The sequence below is a fragment of the Erinaceus europaeus genome, chromosome 10 (genome assembly GCF_950295315.1).
Source record: "Erinaceus europaeus chromosome 10, mEriEur2.1, whole genome shotgun sequence".
In the NCBI taxonomy this organism is placed as follows: Eukaryota; Metazoa; Chordata; class Mammalia; order Eulipotyphla; family Erinaceidae; genus Erinaceus; species Erinaceus europaeus.
In genome coordinates this window covers 55223989-55241869 of record NC_080171.1, presented here as the reverse complement: position 1 = coordinate 55241869, position 17881 = coordinate 55223989, and the positions used below count along the sequence as shown (strand labels likewise).

General features: G+C 37.6%; 1 protein-coding gene across 3 annotated transcripts in view; it reads left to right on the top strand.

Annotated features, from left to right (window-relative positions):
• The window catches only part of MLLT3 (MLLT3 super elongation complex subunit), a 334490-nt gene that overhangs the window by 205686 nt on the left and 110923 nt on the right, over window positions 1-17881 (top strand). For 2 of the 3 annotated variants that reach the window (XM_007535666.2, XM_060199632.1), the window contains exons 3-4: window positions 141-223; window positions 8659-8802. In XM_007535666.2, coding sequence (XP_007535728.1) covers window positions 141-223; window positions 8659-8802 — 227 coding nt within the window. The remainder of the gene's footprint in view (window positions 1-140; window positions 224-8658; window positions 8803-17881) is intronic. The other variant, XM_060199633.1, reaches the window with a different exon arrangement.

The following is a 17881-nucleotide window of genomic DNA, read 5'->3' as shown; positions in this document are numbered from 1 at the left end:
CTTTCTTTCTTTCTTTCTTTCTTTTTTTTTTTTTTTTTGCTATTTGGTTTTTTTTTCCCTTTGTTTAAGAATGTCGTTTTGTCTTTTATTCTCATCTCACCTATTTTCTTTTTTTTTCTTTTTTTTTTTTCTTGTTGCAGTGTGCAAAGATCCACCTTACAAAGTAGAAGAATCTGGGTATGCTGGTTTCATTTTGCCAATTGAGGTTTATTTTAAAAACAAGGTATGTAATCTTTGCTCATTAATATTTCAACAGGATCCTCCATTAACCAAATGATGCTTAAAAGAATTTTCATTCATAAATGTTTCTTTCAGTAGGTTATTTTAAAATAAAAGTTAAATTTGTGCTTTAGGAAATTTGGTTTAGAACTATCCTTTACCTGTAGAGGCACTGGCTAAAGAAGATAATTTCATTTATATGAAGTCATATTATATCAAATTATTAAAGCCTTCTTTTAAGAGTGATAACTGTTTTCGATAAATTCTAGAATTTTTGAGATTTATTTACAATAATTTATTTTAGCTGACACTCATATAACTAAAGCAATATTTCTTCTATATTGCCACATTCTTTATATCCACTGTTTTGTTTCATCTAGGCATTTGGGATGTTCTGTAGGAAGAGTCTAGGCATTCAAACCAGAAAAAAATGGTTACCCCTCTCAAAACAAAATTAAGGGGTAGGTAGTTGTATTTTCTACTTATATTTGGTGTATTCAGGATGGTATAGGCATAGACTGCAATTGTGGGAAAACAAGGACGGTTTTACCAATCTATTCCCTCACATAAGTTAATTTAACACTACGTTGGCTTCCATTCTGTTCTTTGTTTTTGACTTTTTGATCAGTTTTCCAAGTTCTCAGTAGAGCAGCGTAAATATTTTCTGAATTACCTAATTTCCATTTTTACAAAAAGAACTGCAATCTCCCCACACATCTGATTTTAAAAGAGAGCAAATGAAAGTTGAAGAGGTAGCAAGCACTGTGTTTGTGACTGTACATTCATATTCAGTTTTATTGACCCTTGTAATTATTCTTATGAGTAAAAGACATTTTTCACTTTGTGGGCAATTTTGGCTTCTTAAAATATGAAGGAAGAAGAACACTTGATATGGAAAGTGTTCCTTTCTCCATGTGAGCACTGTTTAACCTTCATATTAGCTTGTTTCTATTCTCTAGTTTTAGGGCTTTTTAAATTATTTGTTTTAATACAGCGCTAGTGTCTCACACATGTGCAATATCATTGTTTTTGAACCAATTTTTCTTTCTTTCTTTTAGAAAGTATAGATAGAGAGAAAGAGGGAAAGATAGAGCAAGAGAGAGATCGATACCTCACTACTGATCCATGGAGCTTCCTTCTGTGTTATGTTACTCTTATGTGGACCTGCACTTAAACTCAGTGTCTCCCACATTAACATGTTTATCTACTGAGTGAGATATCTCTGAATCCTAGTTTTAGATTAAAACATTTTTATTAGTAATGATTTCTGTTTTTATAAGGTTTATAGTGAGATACATTTATTTGCATGTGATATGAAAAAGCAGGATACACTTGATTAATCCTCTGTAAAGAAATGGGTTGGAGGGGGGTGGGTGGTAATGCATCTGGTTAAGCAGACATAGTACTATGAGCAAGGACCTGGGTTCAAATACCTACTCCCCACCTGCAAGGGGGAAGCTTTATGAGCAGTGCAGTAGGTATGCAGGTGTCTATTTTATTTTCTTTCTCTCTCTAGCTCCTCCTCCCCTCCCCAATTTCTCTCTGCCCTATATAATAAAATAGAAAGAATAAAAGAAAAAGAGGAGAACATGGCTGCCAGGAGTGGAATTCGTAGTGCCTATATCAAGCCCCATCAATAACCTTTGTGGCAATAAAAAATAAATACATAAAAAATGGATTAGTAAACGGTGAATTCTGTGTAGCAGTTAATGTAACAACATGAGTCTCATAAAACATTAATGGTAATTTAAAAGTTACAGAAGTATATAATTGTTATATCATATAGGCATGCTTTACAAACCACTGAAATCAGGAATACATATTATAGAAACTCACATCTGTAGTAGAAGGGCTTGAGTTGAAATGATAGCACAGGAACTGAACAGCATTGCTTATTGAGGGATACGACAGAAATTCTTATCTATAAACTTGTATTTCTCTAGAGAAAAAAAATAAAGCAGGATCCAAAAGTATGGCTTCACTGGTAACGTGCAGTTCTTGCATGCCTAAGGTTCCAGCTTTCTTTACTTATTTATTTTGTCTAGGGTTGTTACCACTGATGCTCCACTACTCAGTGTTTTCAGGCAGAAAAATAGCAATAGAAAGACAAAGACACCACAGCACTGAAATCTCTTATATTACTGTGACAGCCAGGCTTAAGTCTTGGGTTCTAAGATTTAATTCCTAGTGCTGCATATTCTGGAACGGTGCTCTGGTCTCTTTATAAATCAATCAATCTAGGGAGTCAGGCTGTAGCGCAGCGGGATAAGCGCACTTGGAGCAAAAACGCAAGGACCGGCATAAGGATCCTGGTTCAAGCCCCCAGCTTCTGGGGAGTCAATTCACAGGTGGTAAAGCAGGTCTGCAGGTGTCTGTCTTTCTCTCCCCCTCTCTGTCTCCCTTCCTCTCTCCATTTCTCTCTGTCCTATCCAACAATGACTACAACAAGGGCAACAAAAGGGAATAAATAAATATTAAAAAAAAATCAGGGGCCGGGTGGTGGCGCACCTGGATGAGCATACATGTTACAGTGTGCAAGGATGCAGGTTCTAGTCCCCAGTCCCCACCTGCAGGGGGAAAGCTTCACAAGTGGTGAAGCAGTGCTGCAGGTGTCTCTCGTCTCTCTCCCTGTCTATCACCCCCTTCCCTCTCAATTTCTGGCTGTGTCTATCCAATAAATAAATAAATAAATAAATCTTTAAAAGATAAAGTAAATGTAAAACTGCATCAGTGGAAAGTACATCAATATAATTATAATTATTTTTCTCTATATTTTAAGTTTTTAAAATTTTGTCATTTTTAAATTTTTTCAGTGTTTCTTAGAAACCAATATTTTTCTATATTTTGATATGGTCTCTGAGATGAATATATGTATTTCTTTTCCTGGTGGAATCATCCACCGGTAGATTTTACTAGGTCTAGATTGTTGCTCTGCAGTGTACATTTCATTTCTTTTGAGGATTTATCATTTTCTTTATCCTTAGAGTTTACTGGGTCTGTAAGATTCATCACCTATTCTAATGGTTTATGAAAATATAGTTTTCAAAGTTTTCATAAGAGATAAGCAGAAAAAAAAAAACAACACACTTTCACATGATGTTGGAAGAGTTCTACAACTACATGTCGAAATGCCATCCTCTTCTTGGTCCTTGCTCCATCTTTGAGCTTCCTTACACTTTAAAAAATTGTCATTAATTTTGCTCATTTATTTGAGAGGTTAGAGTTAAGAGAGGTGTTGGAATATCAGTCCTTTTTTGAATTCCCTTATGCTTATTGTTTCTTACTTTGTATTTGTGTTCAACAAAGCAAGCCTCTCTATGAGAATTTTGTGTCTCAGAAACGCTAAATCAACAGTCACACTAAGCATAATTGTAGCATTGTAAGTTTGAAAGGATCCCATGTTTCTCTCTGTCATTCTGTTCTTTCAGGAAAAGTACACGAGCAAATGTCAAAGACTGAAGCAGAATAAAAGGGATTAATTTGATGTTGCCCCAAACAGATTTCTATCTCTAAAAAATTATTAGCTTTATATGTAGAATAAGCACAGGTTTTAATTGAACTTTCGAAAAGAACCTCTCTTGAGAAACCCATATTGACATACTACTGATGTCTGCCCTTTCAAAATCTAAGAAAGCTTGTCCACTAGTAAAAATGATACTCAGCTGACTAGAACACTAGATTGTATATGAATACTTTTTCCGTAGTTAAAAATAATCCTTGGCGCAAAGCTCAAGGACCGGCATAAGGATCCCGGTTCCAGCCCCCGGCTCCCCACCTGCAGGGGAGTCACTTCACGGGTGGTGAAGCAGGTCTGCAGGTGTCTGTCTTTCTCTCTCCCTCTCTGTTTTTCCCTCCTCTCTCCATTTCTCTCTGTCCTATGCAACAACGAACAACATCAACAATAATAATAATAATCACAACAAGGCTACAACAAATGGCCTCCAGGAGTAGTGGATTCATGGTGCAGGCACTAAGCCCCAGCAATAACCCTGGAGGCAAAAAAGAAAAATCCTTAAAGGAAAATTGTACTCAGTATTTGTCAGACAATAGTCTATGTGTTTGGGGAGGTTCCTCAGCATGAGTACAGTATTTGTATGTGTGAGGGTCCAAGTTTGATCCCCAGCACTGCAGATACTGGAGTAGAGCACTTACTCATGAAATAAATCAATCTTAAAAAATTGTTACTGTAGTCTTTAATCTTAGTTTTCAGTGAGGGTGACTTTGTTTTGAACTATAGCATTCTTTATATGTTGTAATCATTTATATTACCAAAATGTTTTTTTCTCATTAAAGAAAATTTATGGGGTGGCCAAGCAGTGGTTCATACAGTACACATATTTCCCCCCACCTCTAAGGGGGACGCTTCAGGAGTGGTGAGCCAGGTTTGCAGGTGTCTGTCCTTCTCTTCCCTTTCTATTTCTTCTTCTCTTCCCACTTTCTCTTTGTCCTATCAAATAAAATACAAAGGAAAAGGGGAAAAAAAATGGCTACAGAGGGTGGTGGATTTGTCTTGTAGGTATGAATTCCCAGCAATAATCCTGTCCACAATAAAATAAAAGTACATCCATCTTAAAAAAAATTATGTAGGTGTATACTTGGTGGTGTTGAGAGGGTGGTAGGAGAACAAAGGAAATGCTAGAAAGGTATGATGCTTATTCCAATGATGTGAGATTTAAAAAAAAAAGATTTATTCAGTAATGAGAGAGTGGGGAGAAACCAACAGAGTTTTAACCCAAAACATGTGACGCCAGGGATCAAACTTGCTGCCTCTAGCTTGAGAGCCCAGTGTCTTATTCCCTGTGCTACCTTGCAGGCCACCAATAGGAGATTTTTCTCCTGTAGAAAATGATAAGCCTTATAAGGCTTTTTGTTAGTTTGTTTAAATCAATGAAGAGTATAATCTGGTTTTTGTATCAGAAATAACACTCTCATAATTGTGGAAGGTCAAAGTGGGGTAAGTTCTAAAACTAAAATGTGACCAAGTGAGCCTGATCTGGGAGGTGGTGCAGTGGATAGATAAAGCACTGGACTCTCAAGAATAAGGTCCTGAGTTTAATCACGAGCAGCACATGTACTCAAGTGATGTCTAGTTCTCTCTCTCTCTCTCTCTCTCTCTCCCCTCTCTTCCTATCTTCTTCATGAATAAATGAATAAAATATTTTGAAAAAAGATGACCAAGTGAGGTTTATTTTTTTTATTTTATTATTTTATTTTATTTATTCCCTTTTTGTTGCCCTTGTTGTTTTATTGTTGTAGTTATTATTGTTGTCGTTGTTGGATAGGACAGAAAGAAATGGAGAGAGGAGGGGAAGACAGAGAAGGGGAGAGAAAGACAGACACCTGCAGACCTGATTTACCGCCTGTGAAGAGACTCCCCTGCAAGTGGGGAGCCGGGGTTCGAACCAGGATCCTTATGCCGGTCCTTGTGCTTTGCGCCACCTGCGCTTAACCCGCTGCGCTACAGCCCAACTCCCTGACCAAGTGAGGTTTAAAGGATACAGTTCTAATATAAGATAGGGTTGTGTTTCACTAGAGAAAAGGCTCATATAATTGAGAGTTTTTAAAAAGGAGTACAAAATAGAACTTGGAATCAGCTTAAATGTGATGATGACTGAGGGAAAAAGAAGAGTTTGAGGCCTTTTTTTGTATTTGTTTTTGTATTTGTTTTTGTATAGTTCTATCTTTAAAAACAGTGAGAATTTGTTTGCCAACATGTAGGGCATTAAAGAACTGATAAGGAAGGATGACTTCTGTTTTAAATAATAGATGGATTTGATGTCATTAAGGGTCAGTTTAGAGAAGATGGTGATAAATTATAGAACACATACATACAATAGTCAAATGAGATTCTGGTCGCAGAGATGGGGCATCAGTTATAAAGTAAATGGAACTGAACCCCCCTGCCCCCGCACATGAACCCCCCCCCCCCCAGCCCAGAGAACATGTGTTGTTGTCCTGGGGAGCACTGCAAAAAATGATGAAGGATATTTGATGTCAATGAAGAAAGAAGAGAAGACTACATAGAAAACTGAGAAAGAATCCCATAAATGTGAGGTTAAAATAGCAAGAATGGCATCTTGCTAAAGGAAGTAAGGATATTGTCATTTGAGGAGATTTGACCAAGCTGGTTGAGGCCATGAATTTGTAGTAGGCAAGGCTTACATTCTGAAAGTTTTTACTGCTTAGACTTTTTTTGTTTTAGCATGTCTATAGTTATACCACAAATTTAATTTTCCTATAAATCACTGCTCAGCTCTGTCTTACATTGTTGCTGGGGAGTGAACCTGAGGCCTTTGGAGCTTCAGGCAGGGAAGTTTTTTTTCATAGTCATAGTATTATCTCCCCAGCCTATAAATTATTATTATTTCTAAAGTATTTATTTATTGACTAGAGATAGAAGTCAATAGGGAAGTGGGAGATAGAGAGGAAGAAAGAGAGTTACCTGCAGCACTTCTCTACTCATGAACTTTTCGTCTTACAGGTGTGTACCGGGGGCTTGAACCCAGGACTTTGCACATTGTATATGACATTGCCTGACCTCCACAAATTATTTTTTTTAAGGAAAAATACTTTAAAGTTTTGACTATGGTATATTTAAAAAATCATATGTTTTTTTTAAACTTTTAAAAATTTATTCCCTTTTGTTGCTCTTGTTGTTTTATTGTTATTGTTGTTATTGATGTCGTCGTTGTTGAATAGGAGAGAGAGAAATGGAGAGAGGAGGGGAAGACAGGGGGAGAGAAAGACAGACGCCTGTAGACTTGCTTCACTGCTTGTGAAGTGACTCCCCTGCAGGTGGGGAGCCGAGGGCTGGAACCGGGATCCTTATGCCAGTCCTTGCGCTTTGTGCCATGTATGCTTAACTGGCTGCGCTATTGCCTGACTCCCAAAAATCGTATGTTCAGAAGCAATAAACACCTCATTTTTTACTTGGTGGAACTTTAATGATACAGCCATACTGAAAAAAAGTAAAGTAGTTCTTAAAAATGTAAAAGACAATTAACTTAAAATGTAGAGATTCTACTTCTACAGGGGGCCAGGTGGTGGTGCACCTGGTTTGGTACACATGTTACAATGTGTAAGCACCAGGATTCTCGCCCCTGGTCCCCACCTGCAGGGGGAATGCTTTGCAAGTGGTGAAGCAGTGTTGCAGATGTCTCTCTATCTCTTCCTTTCTATCACCTCCTTCTCTCTCGATTTCTGGCTGTCTCTATTCAGTAAATGAAATAAAAGATAATAAAAAATTTTTAAAAACCCTAAAAAAAGAAGAGAGATTCTACTTCTACATATATACCCATGAGAAATGAAAGTATGTTCCACAGAAATTTGAACACAGAAGGATTTTCATAGCAGCTTTATTCACAGCGACCAAAAAAAAATAGAAGCAGGTCACATGTCTTATCAGTTGGTAAGTGGGTAAACAAGACTTGACATAGCCATACAACTCAGTCATAAAGAAGGAACAAAGTGTTGACACCTTTGGGATGTAATGCCCACAGAATGAGTACAGAATGAATTTTAGGCTTCTTTCTGGAATGATGAAAATATTGTGAATTTAGATGGTCCTAATGATTTACTAATCTGTGATCATACTTAAAAAATCACTGTGTTGTATACTTAAAAAGAATGAATGTTATAGTTTAGGAATTATTTCCCAATATAGCTATTATTAAAAACAAATGTCAAAGCTAATGACTAATGCAGAAAATTGCAGCTTAGCTCACTAGCTCTGGCTTATGTTGGTGTTGGGTATTAAACCTGGCACTCTGAAGCCTTAAGCATGAGTGTCTCTTTGAACAGCCATTATGCTATTTACCCGGCCACCTTATGTAACTTTGAAATGAGCTTAGTTCTTTTCTTTCTTTCTTTCTTTCTTTTTTTTTTTTTTTTTTCTTTAGCAATCAGGAGCTCTTTGAGTTGAGTCAAGCAGAGATAATGATTAGATCTTTGTTTCTTGTAGATAATTTTGAGGTATATGTAAAGGAGGAGTTGAAAATGATGTGCCCTGACTTAGGAAAGCATACTGGAGAATGGATTTTACAGTAATTTGAATGATGGCGGTAGAGATTACAGAGCTTGTTTGAGAAATGTTTATGAGAGAAGACAGCAGCTATTGGTGATAGGTATAGTGGGAAGAACATGGAGTGGCTTCAGGGGATTTGAAGTTTCCAGTTAACTGCTATGTTGCTCAAGAGGTTATAGAGAAGATGCTATGGTTTATTCTTTTTATTTTTCCCCCATAGCACAAGAAATTAACATATCAGATACTGTCATTTTTGGCTTGTTGATATATTCATGATAAATTTCCCCTCAGTACTTCTCTGACATTATAACTGTTACATATTGGTCTTTTCTATATCATGAAGAATAAATCTTTGCTTTCTAATTTTGTATTAATGCATGAGTCTCCCTTCTCTTTTTCACACATGTAACCTCCAGGAAGAACCTAAGAAAGTCCGCTTTGATTATGACTTATTCCTCCATCTTGAAGGCCATCCACCAGTAAATCACCTCCGTTGTGAAAAGCTCACTTTCAACAACCCTACAGAGGACTTTAGAAGAAAGTTGCTGAAGGCAGGAGGGGTAAGTGCCACTGTCTTGTGAAAAAAAAAAAATCCTATAAAAAACTAATTGCTAGTGTACTAAGATAATGTCTAAATAATGGTAAAATAATGGTAATGATAATGGTAAAAGAGATTAAATACCTTAGTGGCTTTACTGTGGGCTCATAATTTGAGATGAATAATATTTCAAGTAGCTGTGACACTGGTATTACGCTGTTTGATTAGAACATCCTTAAGGTCTGTGAAGTACAAATTTAGTTCAATAAAAAGTCAAAAGCAAACAAACTATTCTCAGCTAAGGTAAAGACAGCTGACTTTGCTATATTAGCTTATAGAATCTTTTCAGTGAAGTTGAAAACCACATTAAAATTACATAAAAAAGGAGTTACTGTGCAGAATTTTTCAGATAAAAATTAACAGAAAAATATTTATATTACATGTTTTGAGTTGTTTAAATAGAAAGTTTTGTTTGAGTCATAACAGGTAAAAATGAAATTTACTTTTTATTTATTTATTTATTTATTTATTTTTAATTTTTTATATTTATTTTATTTATTTATTCCCTTTTGTTGCCCTTGTTGTTTTATTGTTGTAGTTATTATTGTTGTTGTCGTTGTTGGATAGGACAGAGAGAAATGGAGAGAGGAGGGGAAGACAGAGAGGAGGAGAGAAAGACAGACACCTGCAGACCTGCTTCACCGCCTATGAAGCGACTCCCCTGCAGGTGGGGAGCCAGGGTTCAAACCGGGATCCTTATGCCAGTCCTTGTGCTTTGCGCCACCTGCGCTTAGCCTGCTGCACTACAGCCCGACTCCCGAAATTTACTTTTTAAAGTAATGTTCTAGGGGGCTAAGAGACAGTTGATAGAGTACATTGTTGTGCCCTCCCTATGCACAACCTAGTTTAAGCCCAGGCACCATTGGGGAATGCCACAACCTAAAGAAGCTGTCTTCTCCTGCTCTGTCTCTCTTTGTCTCTTCATCTGAATTTAATGAAAACAAAGAAACAAACAAACTTACAACAAACCACTTTAGCCTGGGAGTGATGGATTCAATCCTGGTTCTGCAAAAAATGAGTGAAGGTGTTGTGTTCTTTACTCTAGAAATTTCTTTCACATAGTTTAACTCATTTTTAGGTTTTTCAGTGGTTTTGAATTTGTGAACTTGTTGTTACATGTAAACATATTTAAACCATATCTTTTCCAAGAACTCCATTCCACTTACAAATTATACATGAGAACTTGGTATGCAACAAGGGAAAGACTTGGTTTTTCTGCACATTCTTTCTGTTCATGAGGTTAAGGGCAGCTATTATGTGAAATTTAGGAAAGCTGTGAACTTTCTCATAAAAAGTTACCTTTGTATAATTATGTGAACATTTTTGACTTCTGGAATTCCTGAAGTCCATTTCTTTGGAATCACATTTGGCTAGGCTCCTGTCTTTTCAGATGAACTGCTATATGTTTGAAGAATTACAAGTACCTTTACCACATTCTATTCTACATTGTGCTCCAGGACAGTAGATTATGGGCTAAATAGGTCTTAGTGGACTAGATTTAGGGGTGAATCATTACTTATAGTATTTTATGTGGAACCACATCTTATTGAAGAAATAGGCTATCGTATTGCAAGTCATTTTAAAGCTAAGCATTTCATACACATTACGGACATAGTTCTTTAAAATACCCAATTTGGGGGGCTAGGTGGTGGTGTACCTGGTTATGTGCACACATCACAGTGCACAAGGATCTAGGTTCAAGCCCCTGGTTCCTACCTGCAGAGGGAAAGCTTTACACATGGTGAAGCAGGGCTGCAGGTATCTCTCTGACTCTCTTTATCTCCTCCTCCCCTTTCAATTTCTCTTTCTCTACCCAATAATAAATTTATACAATATTTTTTTAAATACCCAATTTTTAATTTTTTATGTTTATTTATTTATTCATTCCCTTTTGTTGCCCTTGTTGTTTTGTTGTTATGTTTATTATTATTGTCATCGTTGTTGGATAGGACAGAGAGAAATGGAGAGAGATGGAGGAAGAAAAAGTTGGGGAGAGAAAGATAGACACCTGCAGACCTGCTTCACCGCCTGTGAAGCGACTCCCCTGCAGGTGGGGAGCCTTACACAGGTCCTTGCGCTTTGTGCCACCTGTGCTTAACCCGCTGCGCTACAGCCCAACTCCCTAAAATACCTAATTTTTAATAGTTGTAAAGAGTAATGTTGATGCTGCTTACCTATAGCTATGCCCTAAAAAAGTAAGTGGTTCATTTAAAATACTAACATTCTCATTATTTTTATTTTTGTAAGATTAATACTTTACGCTTCTGATGATTCCTATTGGGCATATAGTAAGGTAGGTTATTGGAACATGTGAATTAAGGAACTTTAGTATATTAAGCTTCTGATAAGGTCTTAGGGAAAAAGTAAATGTGACACAAGAACTTTTAAATAACCACTTAGTCCCAGAGTACTCACGATTGCTCGTGAGCTGGAGACAAGGTCACAGGTCAGTGATAATTCGGCTGAGTGCAGCTCTGCCACCTGATATGGTCTCTAGTAGATTTCTGTCTTTTGCTCCACTCAGGCTTTATCTTGGAATTACCCTCCTTGATAACTTCCCTTCTTTGTATTTCTGTATGTGTTATTTGAAGCCTACAGATTCCCCCCCCCCCCACGTACTAGAATTAGACTGTGTCTGGACAATTCCAAAATAGTTAACAGGAATATTCAAGTGCACCTGTTATTTGACACAAATTCTTGAAGACACTAATTCCAGTGAACTTTGTAGTAGAATCAAAATTTAAAAAATCATTTGAGGGGGTCGGGCGGTGGCGCAATAGGTTAAGCGCATGTGGCACAAACTGCAAGGACCGGCATAAGGATCCCAGTTCGAGCCCCTGGCTCCCCACCTGCAGGGGAGTCGCTTCACAGGCGGTGAAGCAGGTCTGCAGGTGTCTATCTTTCTCTCCCCCTCTCTGTCTTCCCTCCTCTCTCCATTTCTCTCTGTCCTATCCAACAGCGAACATCAACAATGGTAATAATAATAACCACAACGAGGCTACCCAACAGGGGCAACAAAAGGGGGGAAAATGGCCTCCAGGAGCGGTGGATTCATGGTGCAGGCACCGAGCCCAGCAATAACCCTGGAGGAAAAAAAAAAAATTTTGAAATAGTTGTAACCTCATAAATCCTGTCCATTACATGAGATTGTTCAAGCCTTAACTAGATGTTCGGGCTACATTATTTTTACATGACATTCAGACACTTATTGACTTATCATTGTCTTCTTTACTGATAACAAAAAGAGAGGGGGAAAGAACCAAAGAATTACTGGCATATGTGATGCCAGAAACTGAACTGAGGCCATGCTTGAGAGTTCAGCACTTGTATTTCTATTAAAGTAGCATATTTTGGTGTTACAAACTAACAAATCTTTTGAATTTTGTTAGAAATATTTTGACTTTTTTTGAGCTATAATTCACATAAAACTTTGTGCTAGGTGAGATGAGATCAGCACATATCTAGGATGTCAGACCACAGACTTTAAGTTTAATATGTACACCACACCTTACTAATTTGATACACATTTGTATTAAAGTATGATTACCACAATAGCATTAACATGCACCAAGTCATGTAATTACCATATTACCATTTCTGTATTATGGTGAGAACATTTAAGATCTACTCTCTTAATTACACACGCACACAGACACGCACACGCACACACACACACACAGACACGCACACGCACACACACACACACACATATATTTCAATATTACTAAATATAATCACCATCTGATTCCCATAATTATTCATCTTATACCTACAAGTCTGTACTTTTTTTTTTTTCAACATATATCTTCTATTTTTTTCTGACCTCAAAAGCTCACCTAACTACAATTTGGACTCTTTTCCTATGAGTTCAGCTTACCTATTTATTGGTTTGGCAGAAAGTAATGGCACATTTTTGCAAAGCAAAACACAGAAAAGTATGCCATGACTTTCCTGATAACCAAGTATCTATCTGCCTATCTATTATTTTGGTGGAATAGGAACTTTGCACACGTGTGACTTCACTGCTCTGGGCCACTTTTTTCATTCAGATAGAGAAACAGAGAGAAGTGGCGGGGAGGGGGGAGACAACAAAGCTTCCTCCATTGCCTCAGCACCTCCCATATGGTGCCCAGACTTGAACTTAAATCCCATGTATGGCAAAACTGGCACCCTACCTGCTAAGCTATGTCTCTTGGCTATTGTAGTTCTTTTAGAATCCACGTTCGGTTGTTGCCGCTGCTTCTCCACTCGGGGCTGACTTTTTCAGATACAGAAACTGAACAGCAAAGAGAAGGAAAGAAGCCACAACATGAAAGCATCCTTCAGGGCAGTGGGGAGCAGGTTCAAACTGGATTTCACATTTAAGTGATATCATACAGTGTTTTTCTTTCTCTGTGTGGCTTAATTTATTTGGCATAATGCCCTCAAGGTCCGTCCATGTTATTATAAATGACAGAATGGTCTTCTCATGGCCAAATAATATTCTATTACACAATCTCCATGCCATATCTTCTTTATATGTTCATTAGCTCATAGAAAATTTTTCTTTGTATAATCCCCCCATCTTTTTAGACCCCCCCCATCTTTCTTTTATGGATAGAGATAGAGAAGTTGCAAAGGAAGAAAGAGACAGAGTTAGAAAGAGAAAGACACCCACAGCACTGCTTCATTGCTTGTGACATTGCTTCCCCCCTGCAGGTTTAGGACCAGGAACTTATGCACAGTTAACATGTTCACTCTACCAGTTGCACCACTGTCTGTACAACATATTATTTCTTTTTTTTAATATTTATTTTATTTATTCCCTTTTGTTGCCCTTGTTGTTTTATTGTTGTAGTTATTATTGTTGTTGTCATTGTTGGATAGGACAGAGAGAAATGGAGAGAGGAGGGGAAGACAGAGAGGAGGAGAGAAAGACACCTGCAGACCTGCTTCACCGCCTGTGAAGTGACTCCCCTGCAGGTGGGGAGCCGGGGTTCGAACCGGGATCCTTATGCCGGTCCTTGTGCTTTGCGCCACCTGCACTTAACCCGCTGAGCTACAGCCCGACTCCCTCTACATATTATTTCTATATCTTGGCTGCTGTGAATAAATGCTACAGTGAGCTTGGAAATACAGGTTGCTCATTAATAGTAGATTTATAGCTGTGACTTTCCAGAAAAACTAGTTTTGTGACTGGGTTTTTTTTTGGATGTGGGTTAGAATTGGCATTATGTTTTTTTATACTTACACATCATATGTGTGACAAATATTTACATCCTGCCTTTAAAGGAAATAGCGATTCTTCCTTCATATGTACTGTGTGTAAACATTATATATAGCTTTAGGTATGTGTGGAGTAAACTTACTTTTTTTTTTTTGGCTGTGTTCCCTTTATTTCAATTGATATTAAAAGATTGAATTTTAGTAAACCAGTGATTAAAAAAAAAAAAATTTCAAGAGACCAAAAAGATGTTCTTAGGACTCTAAGATTCCAGCAACTTAGAAATATCCTTTTTGGGGGCCGGGCATTAGCACAGTGGGTTAAGTACACATGGCAGGAAGCACAAGGACCAGTCTAAAGATCCTGATTTAAGCCCACTGACCCCCACCTGCAGGGGGTCACTTCACAAGCAGTGAAGCAGATCTGCAGGTTTCTATCTTTCTCTCCCCCTCTGTCTTCCCCTCCTCTCTCCATTTCTCTCTGTCCTATCCAACAACAACAACAACAATAATAGCAACAACGATAAACAACAAGGGCAACAAAGGGGATAAAATGGCCTCCAGGAGCAATGGATTCTTAGTGTAGGCACTGTCCCCAGCGATAACCATGGAGGCCCCCCCCCAAAAAAAAAGAGAGAGAGAAAGAAAAAGAAATATGCTTTTCAGCTTTTAGAAGAAGGTGGTCCCAAAGAGCTTGTTGCCAGAAAAATCTTGAAAAATCTGTTCTACTTTATATTCTACAAACCTATAAATATACAACTTTCTTTTTGGTCAATGACATTCTTTTTCTCACTGGATTTCTTTGATGTTATAACTCTTTTCTAAGAAAAAATAATTTTATTTATTTGTTTATCTTATTTATTTTATATATTTTAATTTTATTATTGATTTATAAAAATATTAATGGGTATAATTCTATATCATTCCCACCACCAGAGTTCTGTATTTCCATTCTCTCCATTGGAAGCTACAGCGGTTCTCCCAAGACTGCAGATATGGGTTAATTATTATTTCTACAATAGTCTGTCCATATTTTTATATATTTGCCCTTTGTTTTTCCATCATCTCATCTTCTCTTCTTTTCCAAGTCACTCCTACACCTGTTACTACTTCCGAATGTCCTTCTTTCTTTCCTCTTCTCTCTCCAGGTCCTGATGGAGTTGGAGCTCAGAGCCCTTTGGTCATCTTCCCCCTGTCATTTTTCCCCTGTTGGGAGTATGGACCCAAATTCAAGAAAAGCATTTTCTCAAAGAAATCTCAGTGTAGTTCTCCCTTAGAAGAAATGTACCCTGTGTTCTTTTGTTGACTAGCATCCCAATATTAAATATCTCGTTGCTGTAAAAAAAAAAAATGCTTGTGTGAAAAGGCACATTTGGTTTTAAACATTTTGGTGCTGAGCATATTGTAATACAGAATGATTTCATTTACAAAAGCCTAAAGGTAGTTTTCTCCAAATGAGACACCTCTTTGGAGCTTGTTAGCTAAAATATAGGTTTAGTTTAGAACCCAACTCTTATCAGATCTTAAGAAAAAGACAGAAAGTGCAGGAATCAGAACTACCAGAGAGCTTCTAGGAGGAGGATATTATGCTTATTTCTGAGACTTTGTTTTATTCTTTGATTGATGGCAGAGACAGAGGACAGTAAAACAAACAAAAAAACCTAAACCCTCAGAATTTTGTGAATAAATTTGATTATTATTATTTTTACCAGAACACTGCTTAGCTCTAGTTTATGTTGGTGTGGGGGATTGAACCTAGGACTTTAGAGCCATAGGCATGAGAGTCTCTTGGCATAACCATTTTGCTATCTACACCCCATGTGAATAAATTTGATGTAAATAATTTGTCCTTGAATTTCAAAATGGGGCCAATGGTACTCCATTGAAAAGCACTTCTCTCTTCTACTGAGGTATTTCTACTCATTTCCTGTTTTAAAAATGAACTGTTGGGTACTTGTTTGAGTCATTCTCAGGTGTTTTCTTTGTGACATCAGAAATTTTAAGAGGTTTTCATCACAGTAGATAATTTTCTTTCTATTTACTCTATCACGTTGGTGTCTGATTTCGATCAGTGTGACAAATAGAATTTGACATTCATTTTGTTGGAGTTATATTTGGGATTTGACATCCAGTATGTTTGACTGAAAAAACATAAATATTTCTCCTGGATGTTGGCAAAGTAAATATGTATTAGACCTTGTATATCATATAACTACTGATAAACTCATTCTACTAGTTCAACTCTCGGAGTTTTGTTGAGTTTGTGGCACAATTGGAATGTCTCAAAGTATGACAGATTTAGTAAGCACCTCATTCTGTATCATCTTCTAACTGAATTGCCTATGGAAAAAATTTGTTTTTGTACATGCATAACATTTGCTTCTTTTTGAAATTCACTTACTACTCTGAAAGGGACAAAGAGTGTTTTTCTTTATTGGGAATGTGTGAGCGTGCTGCATTGCCCAGAGTAGGTAGCCAACTCCTTAGCTCCTTTCATTGCTAGTTTTAGAAGATAGAAAATGTTTAGGGAGTCGGCAGGTAGCACAGTGGGTTAAGCGCAGGTGGTGCAAAGCAGAAGGACCAGCAAAAGGATCCCGGTTCGAGCCCCTGGCTCCCCACCTGCACAGGAGTCGCTTCACAAGCAGTGAAGCAGGTCTGCAGGTGTCTATCTTTCTCTCCTCCTCTCTGTCTTCCCCTCCTCTCTCCATTTCTCTCTGTCCTATCTAACAACAATGACAAAAATAATAACAACAAGGGCAACAAAAGGGAATAAATAAAAATTTTAAAATATTTATTTATTTATTCCCTTTTGTTGCCCTTTTTTTTATAGTTGTTGTTGGATAGGACAGAGAAATGGAGAGAGGTGGGGAGAGACAGAGAGGGAGAGAAAGACAGACACCTGCAGACCTGCTTCACCATCTGTGAAGTGACTCCCCTGCAGGTGGGGAGCTGGGGGCCTGAACCTGGATTCTTACGCTGGTCCTTGTGCTTTACGCCACGTGGCCTGCACTTAACCCACTTCGCTACAGCCCGACTCCCAAAATTTTTTTTAAAAAAGATTTTTAACCACTTTCATACCAAGTATAGTGGGTAATGTTTGTTATGTAATATAAGCCACTGAGATTTATCCAAAGGAAAACACTTACTAGCAGTTAGTGTGACCAATACACTGACTGACCTTTGTTGGGTTTGAAGAGTAACCTATTTCTTTTACTTGAGTTTCTATTAGATGTAAATAGTTTTTCATGAAAAATTGCATTTTATTTTTTCATTTATGTATTGTATAGAGACAAAAAGAAAATGAGAGGGGAGATAGAAGATAGAGAGGGAGACAGAAAGAAAAAGAGACCTGCAACACATTTGAGAAATTTCTCTCATGCAGGGTGGGGACCAGGGACTTAAACCTGGGACCTAGTGTATCGTAGTTTATGCACTCAAATGGATATACCACTGCCCATCCCCTAACAATTACAGTCTTTATCATTGTCTTAATTCCAAATGTCAAGCAGATTAAAGATTTCTTGATGTCCTTAAAAGATTCCTTAAGTAGAAGTATGTTCAACAAGGAAGTTGCATCCTTGTACTTTAAAAAAAAATTATATTTATTTATTTATTTTCCCTTTTGTTGCCCTTGTTTTTTATTGTTGTTGTAGTTATTATTGATATCATCATTGTTAGATAGGACAGAGAGAAATGGAAAGTGGAGGAGAAGACAGAGAGGAGGAGAGAAAGATAGACACCTGCAGACCTGCTTCACTGCCTGTGAAGCGACTCCCCTGCAGGTGGGGAGCCAGGGGCTTGAACCTGCTGTGCTACCACCCAACTTCCTGCATCCTTGC